General features: G+C 42.5%; 1 protein-coding gene across 12 annotated transcripts in view; it reads left to right on the forward strand.

Moving 5' to 3' along the window:
• Positions 1-24,391, forward strand: part of maptb (microtubule-associated protein tau b) — a 115,775-nt gene that overhangs the window by 54,839 nt on the left and 36,545 nt on the right. For 5 of the 12 annotated variants that reach the window (XM_039740266.1, XM_039740264.1, XM_039740260.1 and 2 more), the window contains exons 4-10: positions 512-559; positions 1,251-1,310; positions 2,251-2,309; positions 7,331-7,528; positions 11,755-11,893; positions 15,645-15,904; positions 20,892-20,984. In XM_039740266.1, the coding sequence (XP_039596200.1) occupies positions 512-559; positions 1,251-1,310; positions 2,251-2,309; positions 7,331-7,528; positions 11,755-11,893; positions 15,645-15,904; positions 20,892-20,984 (857 nt within the window). The remainder of the gene's footprint in view (positions 1-511; positions 560-1,250; positions 1,311-2,250; positions 2,310-7,330; positions 7,529-11,754; positions 11,894-15,644; positions 15,905-20,891; positions 20,985-24,391) is intronic. The other 7 variants (XM_039740265.1, XM_039740269.1, XM_039740268.1 and 4 more) reach the window with 5 other exon arrangements.

Raw genomic sequence — 24,391 nt, forward strand, 5'->3', positions numbered from 1 at the left:
AAGCCACATTAACAAAGTGAGTAATGATAAACACAATCAACAGAAATAACACAAAAATAAGAAAAATAATGACTCAGAATGAACAAAGATTCCCAGAAATACACAGCACTCTCCACCTGATGAAGTCTTCACTCGTTTTTCTTTCCTAATTCTTCTCTCTGCAATTTGACGTGAAGTGCCATGGTAACCAATGAAGGAGATATAAGTGGGCGGCACTCCTGACCAATGAATGAGCAGGAGGTAGAGGGGCAGGGTCTTCAATTCCAAAGCTCGATATCGACTGAGCATGCTCCATAGCCATTCACGAGAGGATCTTTAGGAAGTGGTTTGTTTAACATTAACTCTTTACCCAAAATTCGGTACAGGAGTTATTTTTCAGCTCTGCTGTGCTCCCCAGCTTATTTTAATTTTCTTTTTCTCTGCCTTCTTTGTTTATTGTAAAGTATTCTTTTTCTGATGTTTATTGAATTTATGCATTTTTTCTACTATTATTCTATTTACTGTACTATAGATGTATTCCCTGTGTTTTGTGGAGGGAAGGGACCACCATCATGTCAAGGTGAAAACCCCCCAATATGTTATGTCTGTAAACAGACAAGGTTTCAGAGCAAGTCAGGAAATGATCCAATTGTCAAAATAATCAATAATAATGAGCAACTAAGCCAAAACATTAGGGAAAAACTGCAGTCAAAAATGGGGAGCAAAAGGTCAAACATTCCTGGGAATTGTGAAAGCATTTAGAGATTTGGGTATTGAAACTGCAGCTGCGATGATGAAGCATTTTCTAGGATGACCTTTCATCAGATTAATAAATTTCCCTCTGGAACAATAAAGTCTCCCACCACATGTATCCTGCTGTGTCACTGTCAAAGGTCACGACCTCAGAGGACCCGCCCCAACTCTTGGCACATTAGCCCTAACAATGGGCTAACAAAGTGGCGGCGACTGTGGAAACACAAAATTGCAGATGAAACAATTCAAAGAATAGAAATTTGGATTTAGTGACCCAAATAAAACTCCCAAAACGAGTGTAAAATGAGCAGAATTAGTACAGGCATTCCTATAAAAAAAATCTGGGAAAACAAACTCCTAACAGCTCTCAGCTGATAAGTTGTCCGCTGAGCTTCACGGTGTACAAGTTTGTAAAATGTTCGTCTTCCATCCATCCATCCATCCATCCACTCACATTGTGTTTGTTTTTTGTTTGTCTCTCTGCCTCCCATGTGTCTGTTCTCATCATCTGTCTTTAGCACCAGCCGTCCCAGAAGGAAGTGAAACGACTCCCCTGGATGTTCAAGAAGCCAGCTCAGGTACGCATGGGATTTTATAACGTGGCGCAAAGTGAAAGATAATGATCCGATTTCTAGAAGGACTGTGTTTATAGGATGCGGAAAGGCCATTTCATGAATAAAAGATCCTATAAGGACGTACTGGAGTTAGCGTGGTGCAATGGTTATCATCGCTGGGTTCAGCTGCTGCCCAGTCGGATTTGGGACCTTCTCCCTATGCCTGATTTTTTTTTTTTCTTTTTTTCCTATAACTACTTTGGTTTTCTTACCACAGGCCAAAGGTGAACAGGTTGGTGTGACTGAGGCATGTGGGTGGCCTGGTGCTCTTCTGTTGTTTCATTTCTCTGCAAACCTTCATTATACTAAATAACTAGGGGGCTTGCTCACCCCTGGGTTTGGTTATACAGTCATGGCAGAAATTATTGGCACCCCTGGAATTTTCCCAGAAAATGCACCATTTCTCCCAGAAAATTGTTGCAGTTACAAATGTTTTGGTATACACGTGTTTATTTCCTTTATGTGCATTGGGGACAACACAGAAAAACAGAGAAAAAAAGCCAAATCTGACATCATTTCACACAAAACTCAAAAATCGGGCTGGACAAAATTATTGGCACCTTTTCAAAATTGTGGGTAAATCGTTTTATTTCAAGCATATGATACTCGTTTCTAACTCACCTGTGGCAAGAAACAGGTGCTGGCAATATAGCAGTCACACCTGAAGCCAGTTAAAATGGAGGACATTTCAAAAGTGTGCAGGTACACAGGGGACAATTCCTCTTCATGTCATCACTTGTCGGGGGCAGACGTCACTTTTTTTCAATGAGCTACAAGGGGACCAACACATCTGTCCACGCCTGTGTCCAGTTTTGGTGATCTTTATGATGATTGTTTTTTTTATTCTTGAAGAGTAAAATTATACGAAGAGCGTTTTTAATTCTGCCCTGTTTTTCCTTTTTAGGCAAAGCCAAGCCTGAAGCTGTCAAAGAGGAGGCTGGAGCTGTGGATAAAAAGCCAAAGGTAAGAAGACTGGTGGAGGCTGACGTCCCATTAGGAGGTTGTTAGTTTTGTATTAATAAGGCACTAATTATTGAAATATCATTGCGCAGGGAGATTTCAGTTGAACGTTCTTTATGACCGTTTTCTTCACACCACATGCAGACGTACGTTTGTTATCTTTGGTGCATCAACTGAGAGCACCGCGGAATTCACTGCACTGCTCTACAAGGGCGACTTGTTAGGGAAAGGTTCGCCAGCTTATTTTTGAATTGCCTTTATGCAAAACGAGCCGTTGCAAGGTTTAACATGTCTGAAGTGTCTGAGTGTTTTGTGTGTTGAATCCACGTGTGCTTTTAGGATTCCTCCATCAGGTTATGTTTCTGAGTGACGTGCAACTTTAGTTTGAAAATGTCGTATATTTGTAACGAATCGGACCCGATGTGCTGAAAACGGACCAATCGCTACCACTCACCTTGGTAACTGTAAGGCGGCAAGTAAGAGGATAGGCCAATATCACTCCCTGAAGCCCCCGAAGCCCCGCGCCGTCCTCTGTGAGATAACCAGCTCTTAAAGGTTTAGTGAATATATACAGAACATGCAAAAAGAAAGTTAAAAGGCAATTTCAGTAAAGCAGGAACAATATACCAAAAAGAAAGACATGAAGATGAAAAGCAGCAGTGATCCCTTTCCAAAACCCCTAGACATACAATAAACCCTCATGAAAACATATGCAGAAAACACACACCCTTCCCCTTCCGAAGTTCACACGCTAGTCCAGAGTTGAAGTCGACTGTTTATAAGACTGAGTTGTAGATGATGGCCCAAAGAATTTGAAATCTTAAATGTTAAATGATGCACAGTCAGTACTGCGCCATTATAAAAAAAGGACTTCACGAGCACACCCGAGTCCGCTAGTTGTAACGGAATGCAAGTTTCGCGTTCCTGGAGACGATCGCTGGCTTTCACCTATCTAAACAGGTCTTTTGAAGCTACGCAGCTCTTTTTTTCATAGACAATTCAGATGTTGATCAGTTAGTTAATTTTTTCCCGGTCTTTTTCCGTCCACGATGGTTATTCGCCTTCTCCTTTTGAAAAAAAGGCGCAATTTATGCAAATTTCTTTTAGAACCGGATGTCCCGCCTTCAGGCGTGCCGATGTCAATCACCTGACCGGGCCTAACACAGGAGCGCTCATAGACATACAGTATATAGATAGACGCCGCATTCACTGTGTTGTCCAGTCAACTCGATACGTCAGCGCGTCCGCCCAATTGCGAGTGGTAAAAGTGCCATTTAAACTAATACACGTAGACGTGGAAACAGGATTTTCTGATGAAAAAGCAATAAAGTTTAAAACAGTATCGTTTATATACAACAAATTTTGGCAAATCGTTTACATGCACTTATATCCATTTATACACTAATAATGGCAATTATTAAATAATAATAATAATTATTATTAAATAATTCCTCCCATTTAAGTAATATTTTTCGGTCTGCCTTCTTCCATCTCCGAAACATTTTTAGACTTCATCCTGTTCTTACGCAGCAACACAGTACTGAAGTATCGGTTAATGCCCGAGTCACCTCACGTACAGATTACTGTAATGCTATTATATCTGGCATCCCACAAAAACGTATCCATCGCTTACAACTTCTTCAAAATTCTCCTGCCAGGATAATAACCTGCTGTTCTAAATCCACTGAACATATCACATCGATTCTCTCTCAATGTCCGATTCTCTCTCAATGTCACTGGCTCCCTGTTAACTATACAATACACCTCTCCACAACCTCACTGATCTCCTCCAGACTTGCACTCCTCTCGCTCACTCAGATCCTCATCTGCAGCTTGATTTTCTGTGCCACACGTCAGACTCAGTGCTATGGGAGCTCGAGCGTCTCTCCTGGTGCTCCTCAACTCGGGAATTCTCTTCCATCTCATATCCGTCAGCTCGATTAAGTAATACATTTTAAAACTGCCCTCAAAACGTATCTTTTCAAACTGGCATACCAATTGTGAATGTTGCACTGTTATTGGCAGTTATCTTTGTTTGTTTGCTAATTATTGCTTTATCATTCTAATTTTAATTTTACTAATGTTGTTCAATTTTATTGTAAGGTGACCATGAGTGCTAAGATTATAAAACGGGATTTTCAAATGGCCAAATATAACCAAAACAATTATTCAGCCTTACCTATGAAATGTAATCCCCCGAGATCTGGTTTGGAGTGTACAGCGGTTTGTACAATCCCAAGCAGCACATTATTCCTCACTTCACTCCACAGCAGTGCCACTCGCAATATGGCGGCGAGGTTGACGTACGATGCAGCTGGTCATGCGGCGTCTAGTAATTCTATGTCTATGGGAGCGCTCGCGCAAGCAGAGCAGACAGACAGACAGCGGTAAACTGCAGACATTTTCTATGTGTCGGCGCTGTATATTTATGTGGTGTGAATGGGTGAAAAGACACAAGAGGACTGCGAGGAGGTGTTTGGCGTGCCAGCGCAGTCGCCACTTTTAAAGCTATTTTGATAACTGCCCAGGAAAAATGAAGCCGTCAAAAATAACAGAAATAAAGGCAGCCTTCTCTGCTGCAGGAATTAACAACTCAGTAGAGCGGAGCAGCGTCCCCAATGAAGGTTGGGTCCACATTGAGACGTCTGATATTAATTGTTATATACATGTAAATTAGATCTGGTTGCTTCCTTGCCATCTTTATGTATAAGGTTTTTAATTTGAAAGCAATATGAACCTGTTTCTGAAAAGACTACAAGTTTACTTTGCACTTTAGTGTTTAAATTGTGTTTAAAAATGCTCCGTTTTTTTTTCTATTTAGTACACTTACATATATTAAAAATTGTTGTAATATTAATTAATGATAATATCCAAATAGCTGGGGTATATCATTATTCTTTTTGTTGATTAATCTGTGAAAAGTACCTTGAGTTGCAAGTAAGTGTATGATAAGGTGCTATATAAAGTTATTATAAAGGTATTATTTAGGTTAACTGGGGACTCTAAAATGTTCTGCTATGGGTGTGTGTGTGTGTGTGTGTGTGCCCTGTGGTGGCCTTGGACCCGATGCTGCCACCATAGACTCAAGCTTCTCAACACCCTAAAACTGGATCAAGCCAGTACAGAACACTGAAAGACGTAAAGCCGATTTGGAAAGAACTCACGTTCAGCACATGGCATTGTGTGGTGGATTTAACTTTTAATGGGCACATTTGCCATTTTTGCCCATCAATCCACACTCAATGACAAAGTGAAAACTTTCCTTCAAGAGAGGTCTGCAAATTTATTAAAAATTAAAAAGTGAAATCTCTCATTTCTGGAGGTTTTCAGACTCCACATTGTGCTGAGGTGCCATCTGTTTGTTTTCACTCACCTTGAGATGTTTCTAGAACTTGATTGGTGTCCACCTGTGGCCAAGTGAACTGAGTGGACATCAGTCAGAAAGACACACACGTCCCTGTGAATAGAGAAGGTCTCATACTTCACACCACATGACAGGATAAAAACCAAACCATACAGTCCAAGGAACTCTCTGTAGACCTCCACGATCAAATTGTGGTGAGGCATAGACCAGGACGAGGGAGCTGAACCATTTCTAAAGCTTTAACTGTTCCCTGGAACAGAGCGACCTCAAGAATTGTGAAATGGAAAAAGTTGATAACTACCAGAACTCTTCCTAGACATAGTCATCCGGCCAAACTGAGTTGCCAGGCAAGAAAGGCTTTGGTCAAGGAGGTGACCAAAAACCCAGTGGTCACACTAAGAGACTCACTCCATCACTCAGGTGCATACATGACAGCCTGTTTGGAGTTTGCAAAATGGACTTTGAGAGCTTAAGGAGAAAATTCCCTGGTCTCTTTGCGTAGAACACCAAGCACAATGTCTGGCAAAGACCAGAAACGTTTCATACCATCAGTATGGTGAAGTATGCTGGTCACAACATCCCACTATTGGAACAGGGAGACTGACCAGAACTGAGGAAAGGATGAATGCATCCAAATCCAGAAAGTCCCATGAAGTAAACCAACTCCAGAGAGTAGACCACATCAGAGTGGGGCGACAGTTTAATGACCTGAAGCACACAGTCAAGACAAGGAATGGCTTGGGGACAGGCCTCTGAGTGTCCTTGGGTGGCCCAGACAGTTTGTGTAGAGTCCTGAGAACGGCAGTATATACAGACCCTTCACATCCAATCTAATGGAGCTGGAGAGGATATGCCAGGAAGAATGGAATAAACTGACCAAATCCAGGGGTGCAAAGCTTGTGGAGACTTCACAAAGGAGACTCAAAGCTGGTGTTGCGGCCAAAGTACTGAATTAATAGTCTGAATATTTAAATGAATGAGAGATTTCAGTTTTAGATTTATAATACATTTCTGGTTCCATGTTGTCACTTTGTCATCGTGAGTTACTGAGTGTAGACTAATGAGCAAAAATGGCACATTTCTCCATTTTTAATTAAATCTGTATACGATAAAGTGTGCAGAAAGTGAAGGGTCTTACTTGCTGTCTGGACCGACCTTAGAATTATCATCAGTAGTATCAGGGAGAGTGTCAGGAATCCTTCGATTTTGAAAGTTTCTGACTTGATCAGACAGCACAGACACTGCTTCTTTGTTTTTATTTTTTTATATAAATTTTTAATTTTAGTTCCGCAATGCTGTTTTTTTTTTTTTTGTAACTGCAATTTGTGTTCTGTATTCATTCAGTTTTGTTGTCTTTTTGTCTGGTTGGTATTTGAAATTGTCTGGCGGCCCCTGTTTATCAAGTCTGTGCGTACGGTAGCCATGCTTGAGCCGTCAGATGTGCATTTTGGATTTGTCAAATATTTGCCAGCCTTTGCTTTTTGAACCATTTCTCTTACCAACCTTGCCAAAGGTTTCAGTGCTCATTTCACTTTGATTTCTTCAAATGTTTCACTTGATTTGCTGTCATTTGCTTTATGATTTGTTTATGGTTTATTTATTTTTTTGTTTCTTTTACTTGTGTTTCATTATTTTCACTCTATTTTTTTAAACTACAAAGACCCCCACTCCATCTTCTGCTAAAGCTAGGCCCACCACCACCACCACCCCAAAACGACCCTCTTCAATCTCAAGCATCCACGTGAAAAAACCTGCCAGCCCAGCCTGCATCACATCTACGTCCATCACTAGCACCAGAGTGACCACCACATCTGTGGTCAAAGTCAGCAGCTCCACGGCGAGAAGCTCCAGGACACAGGTGAGTGACGCTGTTAGGCCTCAATGGGACCAGCTTGTCTTCTTCAGAATGCAAAGCAAATGTAACACCATCTGTCCTGAAAGTGACGTATGGCAGCTGGCATTGAGCATAAGGCGGGTGCTCCTCGGTACTCAGTGGTACAAACGTTTGTGAGACTGTAGCCACAAATGAAAAGGTAAAATGAAAAAGATTAGTTGACAGATCAGGAGGAAACATCTTCTTGGACCAGCCACTCACCTCTTTGTACTTGTGTGGTGTTGTGTAGCTGACTGTATGGGTTAGGAGGCCACCTGTGAGTATCACTGGACAGCAAGGTTTCCAGTCAGTGCCTCCCACACCGGGCCCAAATAGGAGCCTTCCAAAGTTACCCTCAGCCCTGACTTCTTTATGCCGTGTATTTCACTAGGAGTGGGTCAATAAGGACATTTTGAGATTTCGATAAATGTAAGAAAATATCTATAACGAGCTGTCCCCCTCGGCTTCCCCTGCATAGCAGTAAAAAAGGACAAACTTTAAAAATCAAGGAACAAACAGGAGTCGCTAGCTAGTGGGGGGGGTTTGTACGCTTCAGCACGTGGTGAGAGGTACAGCGACTTGAATGGAGACTGGCACGTGAGTGAGGAGGGCCATGTGCGGCTCCCCACTCCTGACGTTACGCTTCCCCCTCCCCTCGGCCCGCTGCCGAGTAAATCGCACGATGAGAGAGAGAGAGTCGCAAATTCAACCAGAATATTCAAGCAAATTCTAGAAAAAAAAATCCGTGAAGCGGTTCTCTCGTGAAAATCGTAGAAACAGACAGACGGGCAGACGTTGGATTTTATTTAAATTGTTAGGAGACCCGGGTCCTCCCTGCGTGGAGTCTGCACGTTCTCCCCGTGTCTGCGTGGGTTTCCTCCGGGTACTCCGGTTTCCTCCCACAGTCCAAAGACATGCAGGTTAGGTGCATTGGCGATCCTAAATCATCCCGAGTGTGTGCTTGGTGTGTGGGTGTGTCCTGCTGTGGGCTGGCACCCTGACTGGGTTTTGTTTCCTGCCTTGCACCCTGTGTTGGCTGGGATTGGCTCCAGCAGACCCCCGTGACCCTGTAGTTAAGATATAGCGGGTTGGATAATGGATGGATAGAGATACGCAGTTACTAGGACCTTCCCACCACACGTGGTTATTAGTGACGGGCACCCTGCAAACGATTTGTACTTTTTGATCGACGCTTTTCAATAAATCATTTGAATCGATACCGAAGCGGAACAAATCGATTTAGTGGAGCTCAAGGGAAGTGTTAAAGTGCACGCCTGTCCTGTGTGAATTCGTCACCGTCTTTCTTTTCGCTGATGCTAATAGATGTTTAAGGGAAATGCGGAAGAACCACCTGAATCCTGAGTCGCAGCTGACTTCCCTTCTGATTCTTTTGAGTTCAAAGATATTCGATATTGGCGGACGAAAAACTGTCACGGCGGATTCTGCCATTCATCATACAAGTACAATACAGTGGCAACACATTTATATTAAAACCAGTAACGGCAGACTGCACGATAACGTGAAGTGAATACACTTGACTTGATCATTCCTAGTTTTCATCCACTTTCTCTGTACATTTACGTTTACCATTCGTTGGCTCAGAGGTTGATGCACTTGCCACTTCCTGAGCAGCTCTTCTTTTCTCCACCCTAGCGGCCCACTTCTTCTCTTCTTTCGTTGGCATCTTTTCGCATTAAAACTGATTAAGTCAATGTTTGTGTTGCAATTACTTAGTATGTTTTCCTTCATTTTTCACTTAAGCTGGCACTTAGGGGAAGCATGGTGGCGCAGTGGTAGCACTGCTGCCTTACAATAAGGAGACCTGAGTTCGCTTTTCCGGGTCCTCCTTGCGTGAAGTTTGCATGTTCTCCCCGTGTCTAGATGGGTTTCCTCCGGGTGCTCCGGTTTCCTCCTACAGTCCAAAAACATGCAGGTTAGGTGCATTGGCGATCCTAAATTGTCCCTAGTGTGTGTGTGTGTGTGTGTGTGCCCTGCGGTAGGCTGGCACCCTGCCCAGAATTTGTTCCTGCCTTGCGCCCTGTGTTGGCTGGGATTGGCTCCAGCAGACCCACGTGACCCTGGGTTAGGATATAGTGGGTTGTAAAATGACTGACTGACTGGCACTTAAGTCTTCAATCTGCCTCAAGAATGATTTAAGATATGAAGAGGTAGAGGAAGTGTCGGCAAAGGTGGTAGGGATGAGGATGGCTCCCATATGCATGTGCCGCTCGGCTGCTCTGCTGGGCGCTGCAGAGAGTTGATTCTACAATAAAATAAAATTAACATTAAAAGAGTAATAAAAATCATCACCCCTAATGTGGACAGTAGAGGTCATGTCGTATATGTGTACCAAATTCCAGGTCAATAGGTGAAACTGTATGCGAGCTACAGGGGATTTGAAAAACCTAGACAGGCAAATGGACAGCACGGTAGCGTATTAAATAAGAAGATGTATGGGTTTTTTTGTACAATTCAATTCAATATTTATTATTATTATATAAAATATGAAAACTAAATGTGTTCTTTTGAATATTCAATTAATTAGTCACACAGAACTGAACCTAGAATAGAACTATTACTCTAATTTCTAGCAAGCATTTGCATTCAACTTTACTTCAAGAAACACTTTTTTTTAATGGCACTTTATCTTAATCTTTTGAACTCACGCTGAATCATTACCCAAGAATGAGTCCTACGATTCTTGTTCATTTGATTCTTGAACTGAATCATTACCTAAGAACATAAGAATTTAGACAAATCAGTGGAGACCATCAAGCTCATTCGTTCAGCTGATAGCTAAGCTGTCCCAGAAGCTCCTCCAGATCCTTCTTCAAGGTTCTCAAATTTCCTGCTTCAACTCCATGTCTTGATAGTTTGTTCCAACTTTTTACATGCTGAGAGAATTCTGCTGGCTCTTCTTTATTGATGCCATTGAGAACTTTGACTACGTGGATGAGGTCCCCAAGCTGTCTTCTCTGCTCAACACTAAACAGGTTTAATTCTCCAAAACTGTCAATGGATGATGTGTTTTTAAGTCCTGGGATGTTCCTGGTTGCTCTTTTTAGCTCAGCAGCGGTGAGGCTATGGGAAGCATAGGGGACCCTGGGAGATCCAAATCATTCAGAAGCTAGGACCCTCTCTAACGTTTTTATTAAATTATCAGTAAACTGAGCGTTCAAAACTTAATGGAGTACCTCACCCCAGACCCTGGAATGCCTTATTGCTTACCCACCCAGTTGTTTCTAGGCCCATCCACTTTGCAATTTGTGGCTTCACTATGGATGCACAACTTCACAGTTATTTGTATTGTGATGACCAGAACTGCACGGGGAACTCATGAGTGTGTTACGTTCTCTGAGCATAACGCTCCTCAATTTATATTCAGCAGTTTTTACGATATAGCCCAACATACTCTATGATTGGTTGGTGCTTATTATGTTCTCCCTTATGATTTTCTAGTGTTTATTATATTCTCCCTTTTGACTGGTTGGTGCTTATTATGTTCTCCCTTATGATTGGCTAGTGCTTATTACTATCCTTTTCCTGATTGGATCCTGCTGTTTACCTTTTTTTCAGCGGCTTCACCCACCTTATTCTCTCAATAACAATTCCACCTCATCATTAGTCCAAGCAAAATAATGTTTTTCCTAGTTGTTCATATTCGCTAATGTTGTTCACCGTGTTTCAATGCAAGCTGCAATTGAATGGCTAGCAGGGAATACATTTCCTCATCCTGTTTCCGCCGACACGTGCAGGCCCGGTGTAGACGTACAGCTACGTCACGTAAATTTTCTGTCATTTTAATGTGAGCATGTAAACAATGTGTCAACGCTAATGTGGACATACAGTAGGTCGCTTCTATTTCAAAATTCTATGTTGAAATGTAAACAACAGAAGTGTGCACATCGCCATAGCCAGTCCTACTGCGCTTTCGGCCTGATTCCATTTACCTGGTGTGGTGTGGCTCACTGATTTGTACCTTTGTTGAAATTACCTTTCCTCACAGAAGTCTATGAATTGCTGCTCCTCCTAGCCCTGACCACAAAGTCATCTTTCCAAACTGACCCTTCCCAGCACGCACCCCACTTCAGTATTTCTGTCCTAAATGGCCACAAGAGTTCAGATTCTGCCTCCACTGAGGCTCCTGGTCAAGGTGTGTTCTCAGCTGGTCTGGCACAGGATGTTGAATTTTTTTTTTTTCTTGGCTGAAGGTTGATGAGCAGAAAGCATCCATGAAGAGTCCTGCCTCCAGGATTCAAGGGGGTAGCCGCGTTCCTACAGCTGCATCCAAAATTCCATCGAAAACCCCCTCATCTGAAGCTCACAGGGCGTCTTCTTCAGCCTCTCCTGGTGAGATAAGCACTTTTCATTTATGTTTGTTATTATTTCAGATTTATACTTTCTACAAAATAATCTGTGGTATTGTTGTTCATATATGTGTGTGCCATGGGTAGAGCAGAGTGGATTGTCTGAATGTTGAGCACACATTGGGAGGTCTGAAAATCGAAAGTACGCCTTATAAGAAGGACTTAGGAGTCATAGTGGACTCGAAACTAATCAACCGCCCGACACTATTCAAATGCCATTAAGAGGGTTAACAACAGAATGTCAGGTTATATAGCGCCTTGATGTGTGGAGTACAAGCCACAAGAGGTTCTGCTCAAGCTTTATAACACACTGGTGAGGCCTCATCTGGCACCCTGGGTGCAGTTTTGGTCTCCAGGCTACAAAAAGGACACAGCAGCACAAGAGAAGGTCCAGAGATGAGCGACTGGGCTGATTCAGGGGCTACAGGGGATGAGTTATGAGGAAAGATTAAAAGAGCTGAGCCTTTAAAGAGATGAAGAGGAGACCTGACTGAAGTGTTTAAAATGATGAAGGGAATTACTGCAGTGGATCGAGACGGTGACTTTAAAATGAGTTCATCAAGAACACAGGGACACAGTTGGAAACTTACTAAGGGGAAATATCACATTGGGAAGTGTTTCTTCAGACAGAGAACGACAGATACATGGAATAAGCGAGCTTTGTTGGGTTTAATAACCTGCTCTCATTTTATTCTTTCGAATGCTCTAAAAAATCCAGAGAGTCGTCAGAAGCCATTAAGAAGGCTAACAGAATGTCAGGTTATATAGCGCCTTGATGTCTGGAGCACAAGTCACAGGAGGTTCTGCTCAGGCTTTATAACACACTGGTGAGGCCTCATCTGGAGTACGGGGTGCAGATTTGGTCTCCAAAAAGGACATAACAGTGCTGGAAGGACAAGTAGGCTGATTTCACAGCTGCAGGGGATGAATTATTAGGAAAGAATAGAAGAGCTGAGCCTGTTCAGGAGATTAAGAGGTGACATGATTGAAGTGTTTACAATTATGAAAGGAATTAGTCCAGTGGATCGAGACTGATCACTCTTTTGCCCACATTTTCATTGTCTCTCCTCATCACATGTCCATACTACTTCGGCGTGCTTTCCTGTATGTTCTTACATAACTTTCCCACTTTTGTTGTACTTCTGATTGTCTCATTTCTTATTCTGTCCTTTCTTATCTGATGCTCCTTTATCTGAAATTACTTATCCCTGTGCAGGAGAACAGCTTGGCAGCTGACGTCGTTGTTTTTTCATTCATTCTGTAGCGGGCCGCATAGGGGGATTTTTGTTTCTATGTAAGTAGGTCCTGTTGAGTGTTTGTTAAATGTGAATGACAACACAGGGTGCACCGATTTCTGTTTGTAAATTGGGGTCGGTGTCTTTAAACAGGTTTGCACTGATGCGGAGGGGCTTGTGAGATTTGTAGTTTGTGGTTTATATGTAGAGAAGGAGGTGGCGGGACTTTTTGAGTGGACTGTTTTCTAACCAACATCATCTACAGCAGCTCCTAAACATTTTCTGTTACTGGACATTCGTAGCAGAGACGGGTGGTGCTCAGCCACCAGATGTAAGGACGGTGGTGGGTTCTTTTCCTCCCAATCCAGTCCTTAGATGCTCATGCATAATAGTTACACCTCCGAACACTGTTCTTTTGGACTCCGGTGGTAGGACAGAATTTCACTATCCATATTCGGAGAAGCAGTTTATTGAATAGGAGCGTTCCACAATTCTTTCCATCATTTAACCTTAGTTTCCATTTCCAGAATTACTTCCATCATTTACAGTGAGGATTTTTGTTTCAGGACTGTAATTGTCGTTGTGTGGGGGTTTGTTTGTGGGGTATGTTTAGTATTTTTTGTATTTATAAATAGTTATTCTAACAAGTAAGGATCATGTTATATATTTGTGTGTTTAATCTTAAGGGATTTATTTCCTGGGTGTTGTTAATATTCGGCTGGCAGGGTGGAAATTTGGTAAGGCTTAGGTGTTGGCCTGATTTTATCCACCCCTCATTTTAAAAGTGTAGCGGGTTCCTTGCTACGCAAATCTGGTAACACCGTCTGCACAAGCTATAAGCTGGGTTGCTACAATTCATTTCCTACCACTTATCTGAGACTGGGCCATAAGGACAGCAGTCTTAGCAGTGAGGCCCATATGCTACTTTATCCAGCCCCACTTGCCAACTCATACTATGGGATCCCATCAGAGTAATATAGTCTTCCCAATGATCCCTGGGTCTTCCCTTGGGTCTACTCCCATCTGGTCAAGCCTGTAAAACCTCCACAGGTACTCATCTTGGAGGAATCTGTATCAAATGCTTGAGCCATCTCAGTTGTCTCCTCTCAATGTGGAAGGTCAGCAGCTCTACTAAGAGCCTCTCCCGGATGTCTGTACTTTCCAGCTTATCTTTAAGACAGAGCCCAGCCACTCTCATTTCTGCCACGTGTACCCACAATCTCGTCCATTCGGTCATGACCATAGGTGAGGGTAGGGAGGTAGAACAACTGGTAAATCAAGAGCTTTGCTTTCTGGCTCTACTTCTTCTTCACCATTTTGGATTTATATAGTGTGGATGTTAGGGGTCGCTGTTGCCCCTTTAAACCCAACAGACAGATACATAGGACACAGGTTAAAAGCACCAAGAAGTTGGTTAATTCTTTTCTTCTTTAAACAATGCTCCCTAAGCACCACAGCCACAATAATACAGGTGATTAACACAATAATAATCACTAATCTATTTCTCTTTTTCTCTCTCTCTCTCTCTATTTTCTCTTCCACACCTCCCAGCAAGCTTTGTCCACATCCACCCAACTCTGGCTCTCTTGCTGAGTCTTCAGCTAGTTCTTGACCCGGAAGTGCTTTTGCTCTTCTGTCCACGTGACTTGTCAGCACTTCCAGGTCAAACGGAGAATTAAAGTTCTTTAATCAGCCCGGAAGTACTTTGGGGCTTCCGTCCTCGTTACTTCCTAGTACTTCCAGGCTATAAGGGAAGCACGACTCCCCCTGTCCTTCCACAGCACCCCCTGGCAGCACCCAGAACACCCAACAGGGCTGAGATAGCAAACTCCAAGTCCTAGGATGCCCCGCTATACTCCAGGGGTGCTGCCATCTAGCGTCTTGGGGGAGGCAGTGTCCTGAAAAAGCCCAATCCTTGCATTCTCGGGGTCTCATGGCCGGGTTGTGCTGCTTATAATAGTAACTGCATAATTACACTCACCACCCCATCCGTTACTTGGTCTCACAAACCCTTTTCCCCTCACTCATGAACAAAACCCTGAGGTACTTGAACTCCTCTACTTGAGGAAGTGAATCGCCTCCCTCTTGGAGGGGACAATCCACCTTCTTCCTACTGTGTGGGAGGTAAGATACTGCCTCAAGCTGAGGAGTTCAAGATCCTAACGGTCTTTTTCATGAGGGAGGGGTAAAGGGATGGTGAGATCCCTGCCACAGGGACAGGTAGGGTTCAGCCCAGATCGCAATGTGGGACTGCCCTCCAGTGGGCTCACCACCTGCAGAAGGAACAGGGGCCAGGTGTGATGGCATCTATCTGTATTTATATATTTGTTTTTTAACTGGCTGAAAGTTCCTGTTTTATGAACGTGGGCAGTCCTTTTGTCTGCTGGCCTTATCTGTTAAAGTTTTAGCTCACAATGCCTCATGTAACATTTCTAAAAGGATTTACAGCCTCTGCTTTGGCCATTTAAATTAATTCAAGTATGCTTTGTTTACCTACAGCTGAATCACCCCGGACCCCTGACCGTAGTGGCTACAGCAGCCCCAGCACGCCAAAATCTCCTTCTGGGCGAAGCTCTCAACAAACTTCTGGAGCAACCAAGGAAGTCAAGAAGGTAGCTGTAGTGCGAACCCCACCCAAATCTCCAGCTTCTGTGAAGAACCGGACACCTGCACCATTGGTTCCAATGCCCGATCTGAAAAATATCAGGTCCAAAATTGGATCGACTGAAAATATCAAGCATCAGCCAGGAGGTGGAAGGGTAAGAGCATCTCTGGAACGTGGCTTATATGATTTATATGACTGTGGCTTTGTCTTCCATGCAGAAAATGCAGCTTTTTGCAACAACTTTGATGCCTCAACATGAGGTCTTCCCTCATCTTCATTAATTGTCGTGATTCTCGGGTGGCTCATATACACATTTGTTCCCAGCTTCCAGAAGACCCTCATGCAGAAATGACCGTCAAAACCTTGACTTTGGTTTACAGGTGTTATAGCTTATTCATTTTAGGCATCTCCCATCACAGATCGGTCACTTTCAGGATGATGCTTGACTGCCAGTGTGTGTCTGCGTGACTGGATGAGACATTTTGGACACGATGAATCCAAAATAAGTCACACAGTCCAAAGGAAACTTAATATAGTTGTCAGAATACTAAAATTCTAGAAGGTGGCTGATTTTGATCAAAGTCACGACAGTAGATTTTACTCTTTAAAGGTAATGAGGTTGTATGTTTTGTATATGCTTGTGCCCCAAATGAAGCACAACAGGGGAAGTAGAGTTTTCAATGAGATTTGACTGTTTAATTTCATGACACGTTATAGTGGCGACAGCTGCGCAGAACAAGTGGGGGCAGCAGACAGGCCTCAGCTAATGACCCCACGAATGCTCAGCTCACATTGTTCAGAAGTGCGTGTTCTGCGTGGCTGACAAATAGAGCTTGTATCTGAGCCAGATGTTATTGGTTCACAACTGACCACCAGCAGAGCACATCTTTGAATTAAGATGCTTTATGGTGTGAGTCCAATTCACGGCCATTCACTTGGTGATGATGATGGGATTTTGCACTGTACATGGTTGGAGTGTAACGGCAATACTGCCCCAAACCTTCAAACTTAGAAGCTTCATGGTATGAGTTCAATTTACAACAGTTCAATTGGTGATGAGGATAGGATTTGCTCTGCACACGGGTGGAGTATATTGGAGACGCTGCACCAGATATTCAAATTGAGATGTTTTGCGGTACAAGTCCAATATATGTGACAATTCAATTGGCATTGAGGATGAGATTTGATTTGTGCACAGGCGGAGTATAGTTGCAAGACTGCGCTAAAATGTTCGAACTGACATGCTTGTGCTATGAGTCCATGGCAATTCACTTGGCGATGAGGAGGGGATTTGCACTTTGCATGGGTGGAGTGTAGTGGAGATCCTGCACCAGGGGCCTCATGTATAACGCCGTGCGTAGAACTCGCACTATAACATGGCGTAAGCACAAAAGCCAAAATGTGCTTACGCACAGAAAAATCCAGATGCAGGAATCTGTGCGTACTCCAACTTCCACGTTCTTCCGCTACATAAATCCCGATCAGCGTGAAAACTAACGCTCGTGCACGCGCATTATGTAACGCCCCAAATCCTCCCAGAATTACGCCTCTTTGAATATGCAAATCAATATAAATCGCCCTTAAGCGCAGCCTTCTGTGAAAAGACAATGGGAAAAGCACGGGGAAAATATAAGAATTTCAGCGAATACCAAGTGGAGGCAAAGGGAAAACATACTATTTGTTCAAATAAACCGTGGTATAATCAACAAAATGAAGTTGATCGAGTGACATAGCGTGTTGGAGAAACTTGAAAGCTCACATTCACAAAATCGCACAGTGCTGGAAATAAAAAGAAGTCACATATCAAAGTTGCCGTGAAAAGAAGAGTTGTAAGCCCACTGTCTGAGTGTCATATGAAAGCTTATTAGGGTACAGAGAAAAAGGCACACAGTGAGGAAAAAGCACGAAATGTCAACTTCAATCTCGACATTTCCACTTTAATCACGTAGTTTATTTTGTCATTTAGTAGAACATTATAAACTTCATCTTAAAATCGTTTAATTAACCAGTTTCTCAAATCACATCGTAATTAAAGTAGCACGTTAAATGCTTTGTTTTGTATTTGATCTTCTAATCGTGATCTATGTGTGTGAATCACTACTTGCTTCTTAAACTGGCTCTCTTCCTCCAACTGGACACAGAGTCCATTACATTTGTGATATTACAGCTCTCTGAATAACTAAAATACTGAGATGTATACGTGATGTCATTTTCATGATGATAGGAGCTAAAGCACGTTATTAAACATGTGTTTCATGAGCCTCGTGCTCATGACAAGCATTTATCTTTTGTCGAAATTTGTCGCTGCGTTTTTAGCTGTGTTGTTATTTTCTCTTTCTGTTTTATATTCAATATATATTGGCGTAGCCGCCCCTGCAGTCCTTGCTTTTCTTTCCCCAAGTAACCGATCGCCACACAATCAGCTCTGTAATAGACGTTAAGCCATCTGTAAGCTTAGCCGATTCTTCAAAACGTTTAAAGAACATTGAAATATCTTCGTAGTACATGTTTAATTATTCTATCCTTCACGACACTCCCAGTGAAGAATATAGATTATTTAAATGAAGTTAAAGTTTTATGTGTATAATTTAACAAACATATTTTGCTGCATTTCACCTTAAAAATGATATCGTCATCATATGTAAATCGCGCTTTATAAAGTGGCCAGGTTGTGAGATATTATAACTGTAGTGCAAGTTTACAGTGGGTGATTGTACTTATAAGTACAAACAGTTCTACAAGGAGCAATTGATTGAGTGCATTTAAAGTTCTTGGGATTAAACTGTTTGTGAACCGCGAGGTCCGTACAGGAAAGGCTTTAAAACATTTTGCAGTGGCTGAGGTAGCGTGTGCCTGATGCTGTATACCGATAATTCTCTTTCCGATCAGCTGCTGCTGTGATTCACACTCAGATACAGTGATATAAATACTCCGAGTCGTGCAGTGAGAGTAATATGGAAAAAGATGATCCGCTGTGGCAACTCCTAACGGGAGGAGCTGAAAGAAGAAGAAGTGAAGTTAGAGTAACAATGCTAAAGCAGTTATGGTATTTGGAATACTATGGCTGTTCCCTGGACCATTATATTGTTACAAGTTAATTACAATCAGATGCATTACACTAATAAACAATATGCTGTTAGTTTCTGTGTATTTATAAAGCCGCGTCATGAAAATAATGAGTAATCACACAAGAACAGTAGCACTGCTTTGACGCTGGGTGCCGCCAGTTTGCAAAACCGAGCGGAGAACTTGCGTACGACAAGGTATGAGGTACCGTGGAAAAGTGCGTGGATTTACGCCAAGTGTAGGTTTTATACATCGCGATTTGAACGTGGAAAAGTTCTTACGCAACATTTCTGTGCGTACGCACCGTTTATACATGAGGCCCCAGATCTTCAAAATGAGATGCTTCGCAGTATGAGTTCAATGTATAACAAGTCAATTGGCATTGAGGATGGGATTTAATTTGTGCACAGGTGGAGTATAGTTGCAACTTACATGCTTTGTGGTATGAGTCCACGGCAAGTTCAATTGACGATGAGGATGGGATTTGCACTGCGCAGGGGTGGAGTGTACTGGAGATCCTGCACCAAATCTTCAAACTGACATGCCTTGTGCTGTGAGTCCATGACAGTTCACTTGGCGATGAGGATAGGATTTTCATTGTACTTGGGTGGAGTGTAATGGCAATACTGCCCCAAATCATCAAACATAGATGCTTTGTGGTATGAGTTCGATTCACAACAATTCAATTGGTAATGAGGATGGGACTTGCTCTGCGCACGGATATTAGTGTATTGGAGACACTGCACCAGATATTCAGAATGAGATGCTTCATGGTACAAAGCCAATATATAACAATTCAATTTACATTTAAGATGAGATTTGATTTGTGCACAGGCGGAGTATAGTTGCAACACAGCACCGAAATATTTGAATTAACATACTTTGTGGTATGAGTCCACGGCAGTTCACTTGGCGATGAGGATGGGATTTGCACTGTGCACAGGAAGTGTAGTGGAGATCCTGCACCAGATATTCAGAATGAGATGCTTCACGGTACAAGTCAAAAATATAACAGTTCAATTGGCATTGAGGATGAGATTTGATTTGTGCACAGGTGGAGTATAGTTGCAACACTGCGCCAAAATGTTTGAATTGACATGCTTTGTTTTACGAGTCCACGGCAAGTGGAGTGTACTGGAGATCCTGCACCAAATCTTCAAAATGAGGTGCTTCATGGTATGAGTCTAATACACAATAATTCAATTGGAATTAAGGATGGGATTTTCACTGTACTTGGGTGGAGTGTAATGGCAATACTTTCCATAATTTCAAAGTAAGATGCTTCGGTGCATGAGTCCACGGCAATTCACCGGCTCTGAACATTGTGAGCAGAGCGCTTCCAGGTGATGTCAGCTGAGCCCTCTCTCTGTCAGCCTCCACTGTTTCTGCACAGCCTCGCCACTACAGCGAAAATACAATATTTTACTGTTAAAATAATATTGATGAACTAGTGCTGGAGGATCAGGGGCTTGTGGAAAGGAATGTTGCAGGCTTCTTACAGCTGAATGAGAACAGTAGTCCATACCCTCGCCTGTAGTGGTACATGGGTATCATAGTTGGGGGACGGGAAGGGTAAGGATTACTCGGTGGGGGCGTTGGGGGCTTCGAAGCCTGGAATGAAAAGTTTGTTTTCAAGAGGAAGGGGTCTACAGAGACTGCTAATGTACAAAGCCCAGAGTTCTGTGCTCCACCCCTGAGTGGTGGTCCTTGTTGCTCTGATTGCTCTCATTTCATAAGCAATTAGGGGAGGCAGAGCTGCCACAGGTTTGATGGAGTTGAGTGATATGTTTTCATTTTATTTTACTGATTTATTTATTTGTTTATTTACCCCCCGTCTCCCCCCACCAAACACCTGATGCAGGAATAGTAGACGTGCAATGGAACTCACAGTAGGGTGACCCATATTTAAATTCACTGGGGACATCTACAAAAAAGCTGAGTGACACATAAATGCTAAACAAAGCTCATCATCCCCAACGTGTCGTGAGGAAACCAACAGAACCTGAAAACGAGTTCTGTAGCATTCAGAGCACCAGGTCGTTTGGTGCATAATCATCTTTCCAACCCTCTTGCAGGTCCAAATAATGAACAAGAAGATGGACTTAAGTAATGTTCAGTCTAGGTGTGGCTCCAAAGACAATATGAAGCATGTCCCTGGAGGTGGCAATGTGAGTAGCAAAGGGACAAAAGTCATGGTGTCTCTACCCCACGTCTTCCTGCTGTCAGCTGTGGCCACATGCTTAAGGACTGGCGAGCTGCCGGTGTGTGTAGAAAAACGTGGTAAGGAAGTGACCGGCGAGCAGCTTCTCTTTAAAAGCAAATTCTGTACGTGTTCCCAGAAAAAAACTCAATGAATTTAAATTCAGCATGGAAAATTCAGTCGACAATAAAATAATGAAATAGTTTGAATGCTGATCCTTAAATATTGGCCATAGCTTTTGAGTCCCCTGCAGCAAACTGAAATTAACTTTAGATTGTAGAACCCCGCCCCCAATCTCCCACCCATCCCCTAATCATTAGCTAGTCACATGGTCACAATGATCTGCCTTACATTGTCTGCCATTGTTTTTTTGTGGTGGGACTGAGGCTTGATGGATTTGATGATCTCTTGGGCTACGTCCACACTACGACCTTCTCTTTTAAAAACACCATTTTCGGACAAAAACGATCTCCGTCCCCATTAGTGTTTACATATCGTTTATGAGAAAATCTCCATCCACACAGCGTTTTCACATCGTTTATCCCTTTAACCTCGTCGTCCTTCACTCAGTATTCACGTTCTACCCCTCAAAATAAAGCTCAGGCACCTCTCTCTCTTTTAGAAACCTGGAGAATTAGTTATTTTGCAGCAGGAATAAGTTGTAAAATTCAGTAACATTTTAACCTTAAAATAGAACTTTGAGTGCAATTCTTGTTTCAAAAACAAATTCTGCAATATAGAAAGTGGAAAACTGAGAGTCGAATGAGGTGTCTTATGAAAGTTGAAACACCCCTCTCTCTGAACAAAACTGAAGGCCATGGTGGCGGAGCGTTAAGCGCAGGTGGTGTTGTGATACGGCAATTCGGTCATCTTTCGGGCTATGCAATATGTCATTTTAACAACAAAGCTCTGAACTTTAATTATAGAAATTATGTTATGCAGTTTTTTTTAAAAATTTGCATTATTGTTTGGTCCCGCCGATGGGTCCAAAACAGTGTAGCTGAGTTTAAAGGGTTAACAAAGTATCGCCATCCTCATTAAAACAACTAAAAACGCATATGACACAAATGTTGGCCTACACAGGGCTTGAAGGGTTGGTGGAGAAATCCTTGAAGGGTTGGTAACCCCGCCAGCCACAGGATTTATCACAAAACTGCAGCAACGCGTGTACGTGTCATTCAAATTATACAAATTGACAGCTAAGCAACACAGCAAACGCCATGGAAGTGAACCCCTTTGGGTCAGAGCCAGTGTGCTCTGAGCTCAGAACGATCCCGGTACTGATCAGGTCCTACTGTGTAGTTACAGTAACAGGACTACATTTGGGCTTTGGTGATGTTGCTCCAGTGCTGCGGACCAGGATTAATACTAAGAGCAGTCACAGTGGACTTCTGGGAGTTGAAGAAACGTTGCTTACCAACTTAGTCCTCTTCGTGAGCAGGTTCAGTGGACATAGTACAGTAGCTAACATTACAAAATGAATTCCGCATCCGTTGGACAGAATGTTGTATATCTCTCTATTATAAAAGAAAATCTGGAGACGAGACGAGACTATTGCCAAGAGATTTTTTCAAGTCCTGCCCTCCTCTCCACCATTTCCGGTATTCACGGCCCACGTCTGCAGTCCTCTCACCTCTCATTGGTGTGAATGCTTTTATCAGACTCCGTTCCTGTGCTCTCAGCACTTATACATTTGTATGTTTTCCTCACTTTAAGTTCCCAATTAAAGAAGACTTACTATGTCCAAATCGTATTGAAGAATTTCATCCCCGAAGGGTTATCAACAGAAGAAATGAGTACACGGGCAATCCTAGCACAGAGAAACGAAGAAGTCAAACAAATTAACGCAAAAATTGTTGATCGGTAACACGGCACATTGGTTAAATGGGTATCAATAGACTACGCTGAAACAGTTGGAGGTGGTAGTGTGGAAGATGAGAACATTAACTTACAAAATCACAAAGAATATCTACAACCGTTAACACCGTCTGGTCTTCCACCGGCCGAATTACTCTAGAAAGAAGGACGTATCCAATAAAGGTAATGTAGCACATCTTCAGGGGATAACATTAGACACCAAAGGCGATCTTGATACGCTTGATGGTCTTCCACTAGACGAATTACTGTCGAAAGAAGGATAATGTAATTGTGTAATTTATGAATGAGTGATGTGCTATGCAGTAGGACAAGATTAGTTGTTTTCAAAATTGGTCGAACAATTCTGACATGTAAAATTTTAACAGGCAACAAGAAAGGTAATGAAGTCCATCTAACATGAGACACCACAGGAGATCTTGATATGCCATTCGTATTAAAACGTTTACAGGTTCCCGTTAGAATAGCTTTTTCTACGACAATTAACAAATCACAGGGACAAACAAATCGAAAAAGTCGGTTTATTTATTAGAGAGAAACGAAATTCACTCATGGGCAGATATACGTTGCATTGTCACGCTGTAACTCCAAACACAGACTCAAAATTAACGGCGATATTGACGAAAAGTTAATTCCAAATATTATTTTTAGTGAAGTTTTACAGTGAAAGTGTACGTTTAAAAAGCATTTGCATGTTCATTTCAAAGCTGAACAGAACGAAAACATATAACACAATGAATACCTCTAACGCAACATGAAACATAATTGACTTTCAATTTATTACGTTTTACTATTTTTGCTATGGTTAATTACTCGCTGTAATGTAAAATAGTTAGGTCCTTTATGCATACGTAACAATTCACATGAAAATAACAATCTGTTTAAATTGTACATCCGCATCCTCATATGTGGCTAGCGCAATGGCTAACCTGTAGCGCTCGCTTGGGGGTTGGCGAGCAAAGTCAGCAGGGGGCAGATCCCCCTAGTGCTATTAAAAAATATGGAAACCATCTTTTATATTTATACAGTCATTCACCAATCTATGGTCGACTTACAGCTGAGGGCCATAGGATAACAATAGGTGAATAATGCTCTAGAAGTTGCCAAAATCAGCTGCAAAATTTATCTTATCCAAGGGTCTCCCTCCAAGGGTCTTGCATGTTTTTTTGACTCTTGAGGAGCCCCTTAGGGTTTATGCTCATCATAGGTAATTCTTTATCATTCATCACGCACCGCCTTCATTACACCGCTGTTTCCCAACCTTTATGGTCCTACAGCTCAGTTTTGCCTTTTGGCAACAAAATTCGTTGATGACCCCCTAGCAGCAATTGTGAAAGGAGCGCGATCAGGGTCCCCCTTGTTGAAACGGGGAAACATATCTCACAGCGGTGCTGATCGATTAGGAGACCCACTCGCAAACCAGCAATAACAATCCAGGTTCCGACCCACCAGCGGTAACCTGAATTGCAACCCAGTACTTTAGAAACCCTGGCTTAGGCG

Source organism: Polypterus senegalus, chromosome 17, assembly GCF_016835505.1.
Source record: "Polypterus senegalus isolate Bchr_013 chromosome 17, ASM1683550v1, whole genome shotgun sequence".
In the NCBI taxonomy this organism is placed as follows: domain Eukaryota; kingdom Metazoa; phylum Chordata; class Cladistia; order Polypteriformes; family Polypteridae; genus Polypterus; species Polypterus senegalus.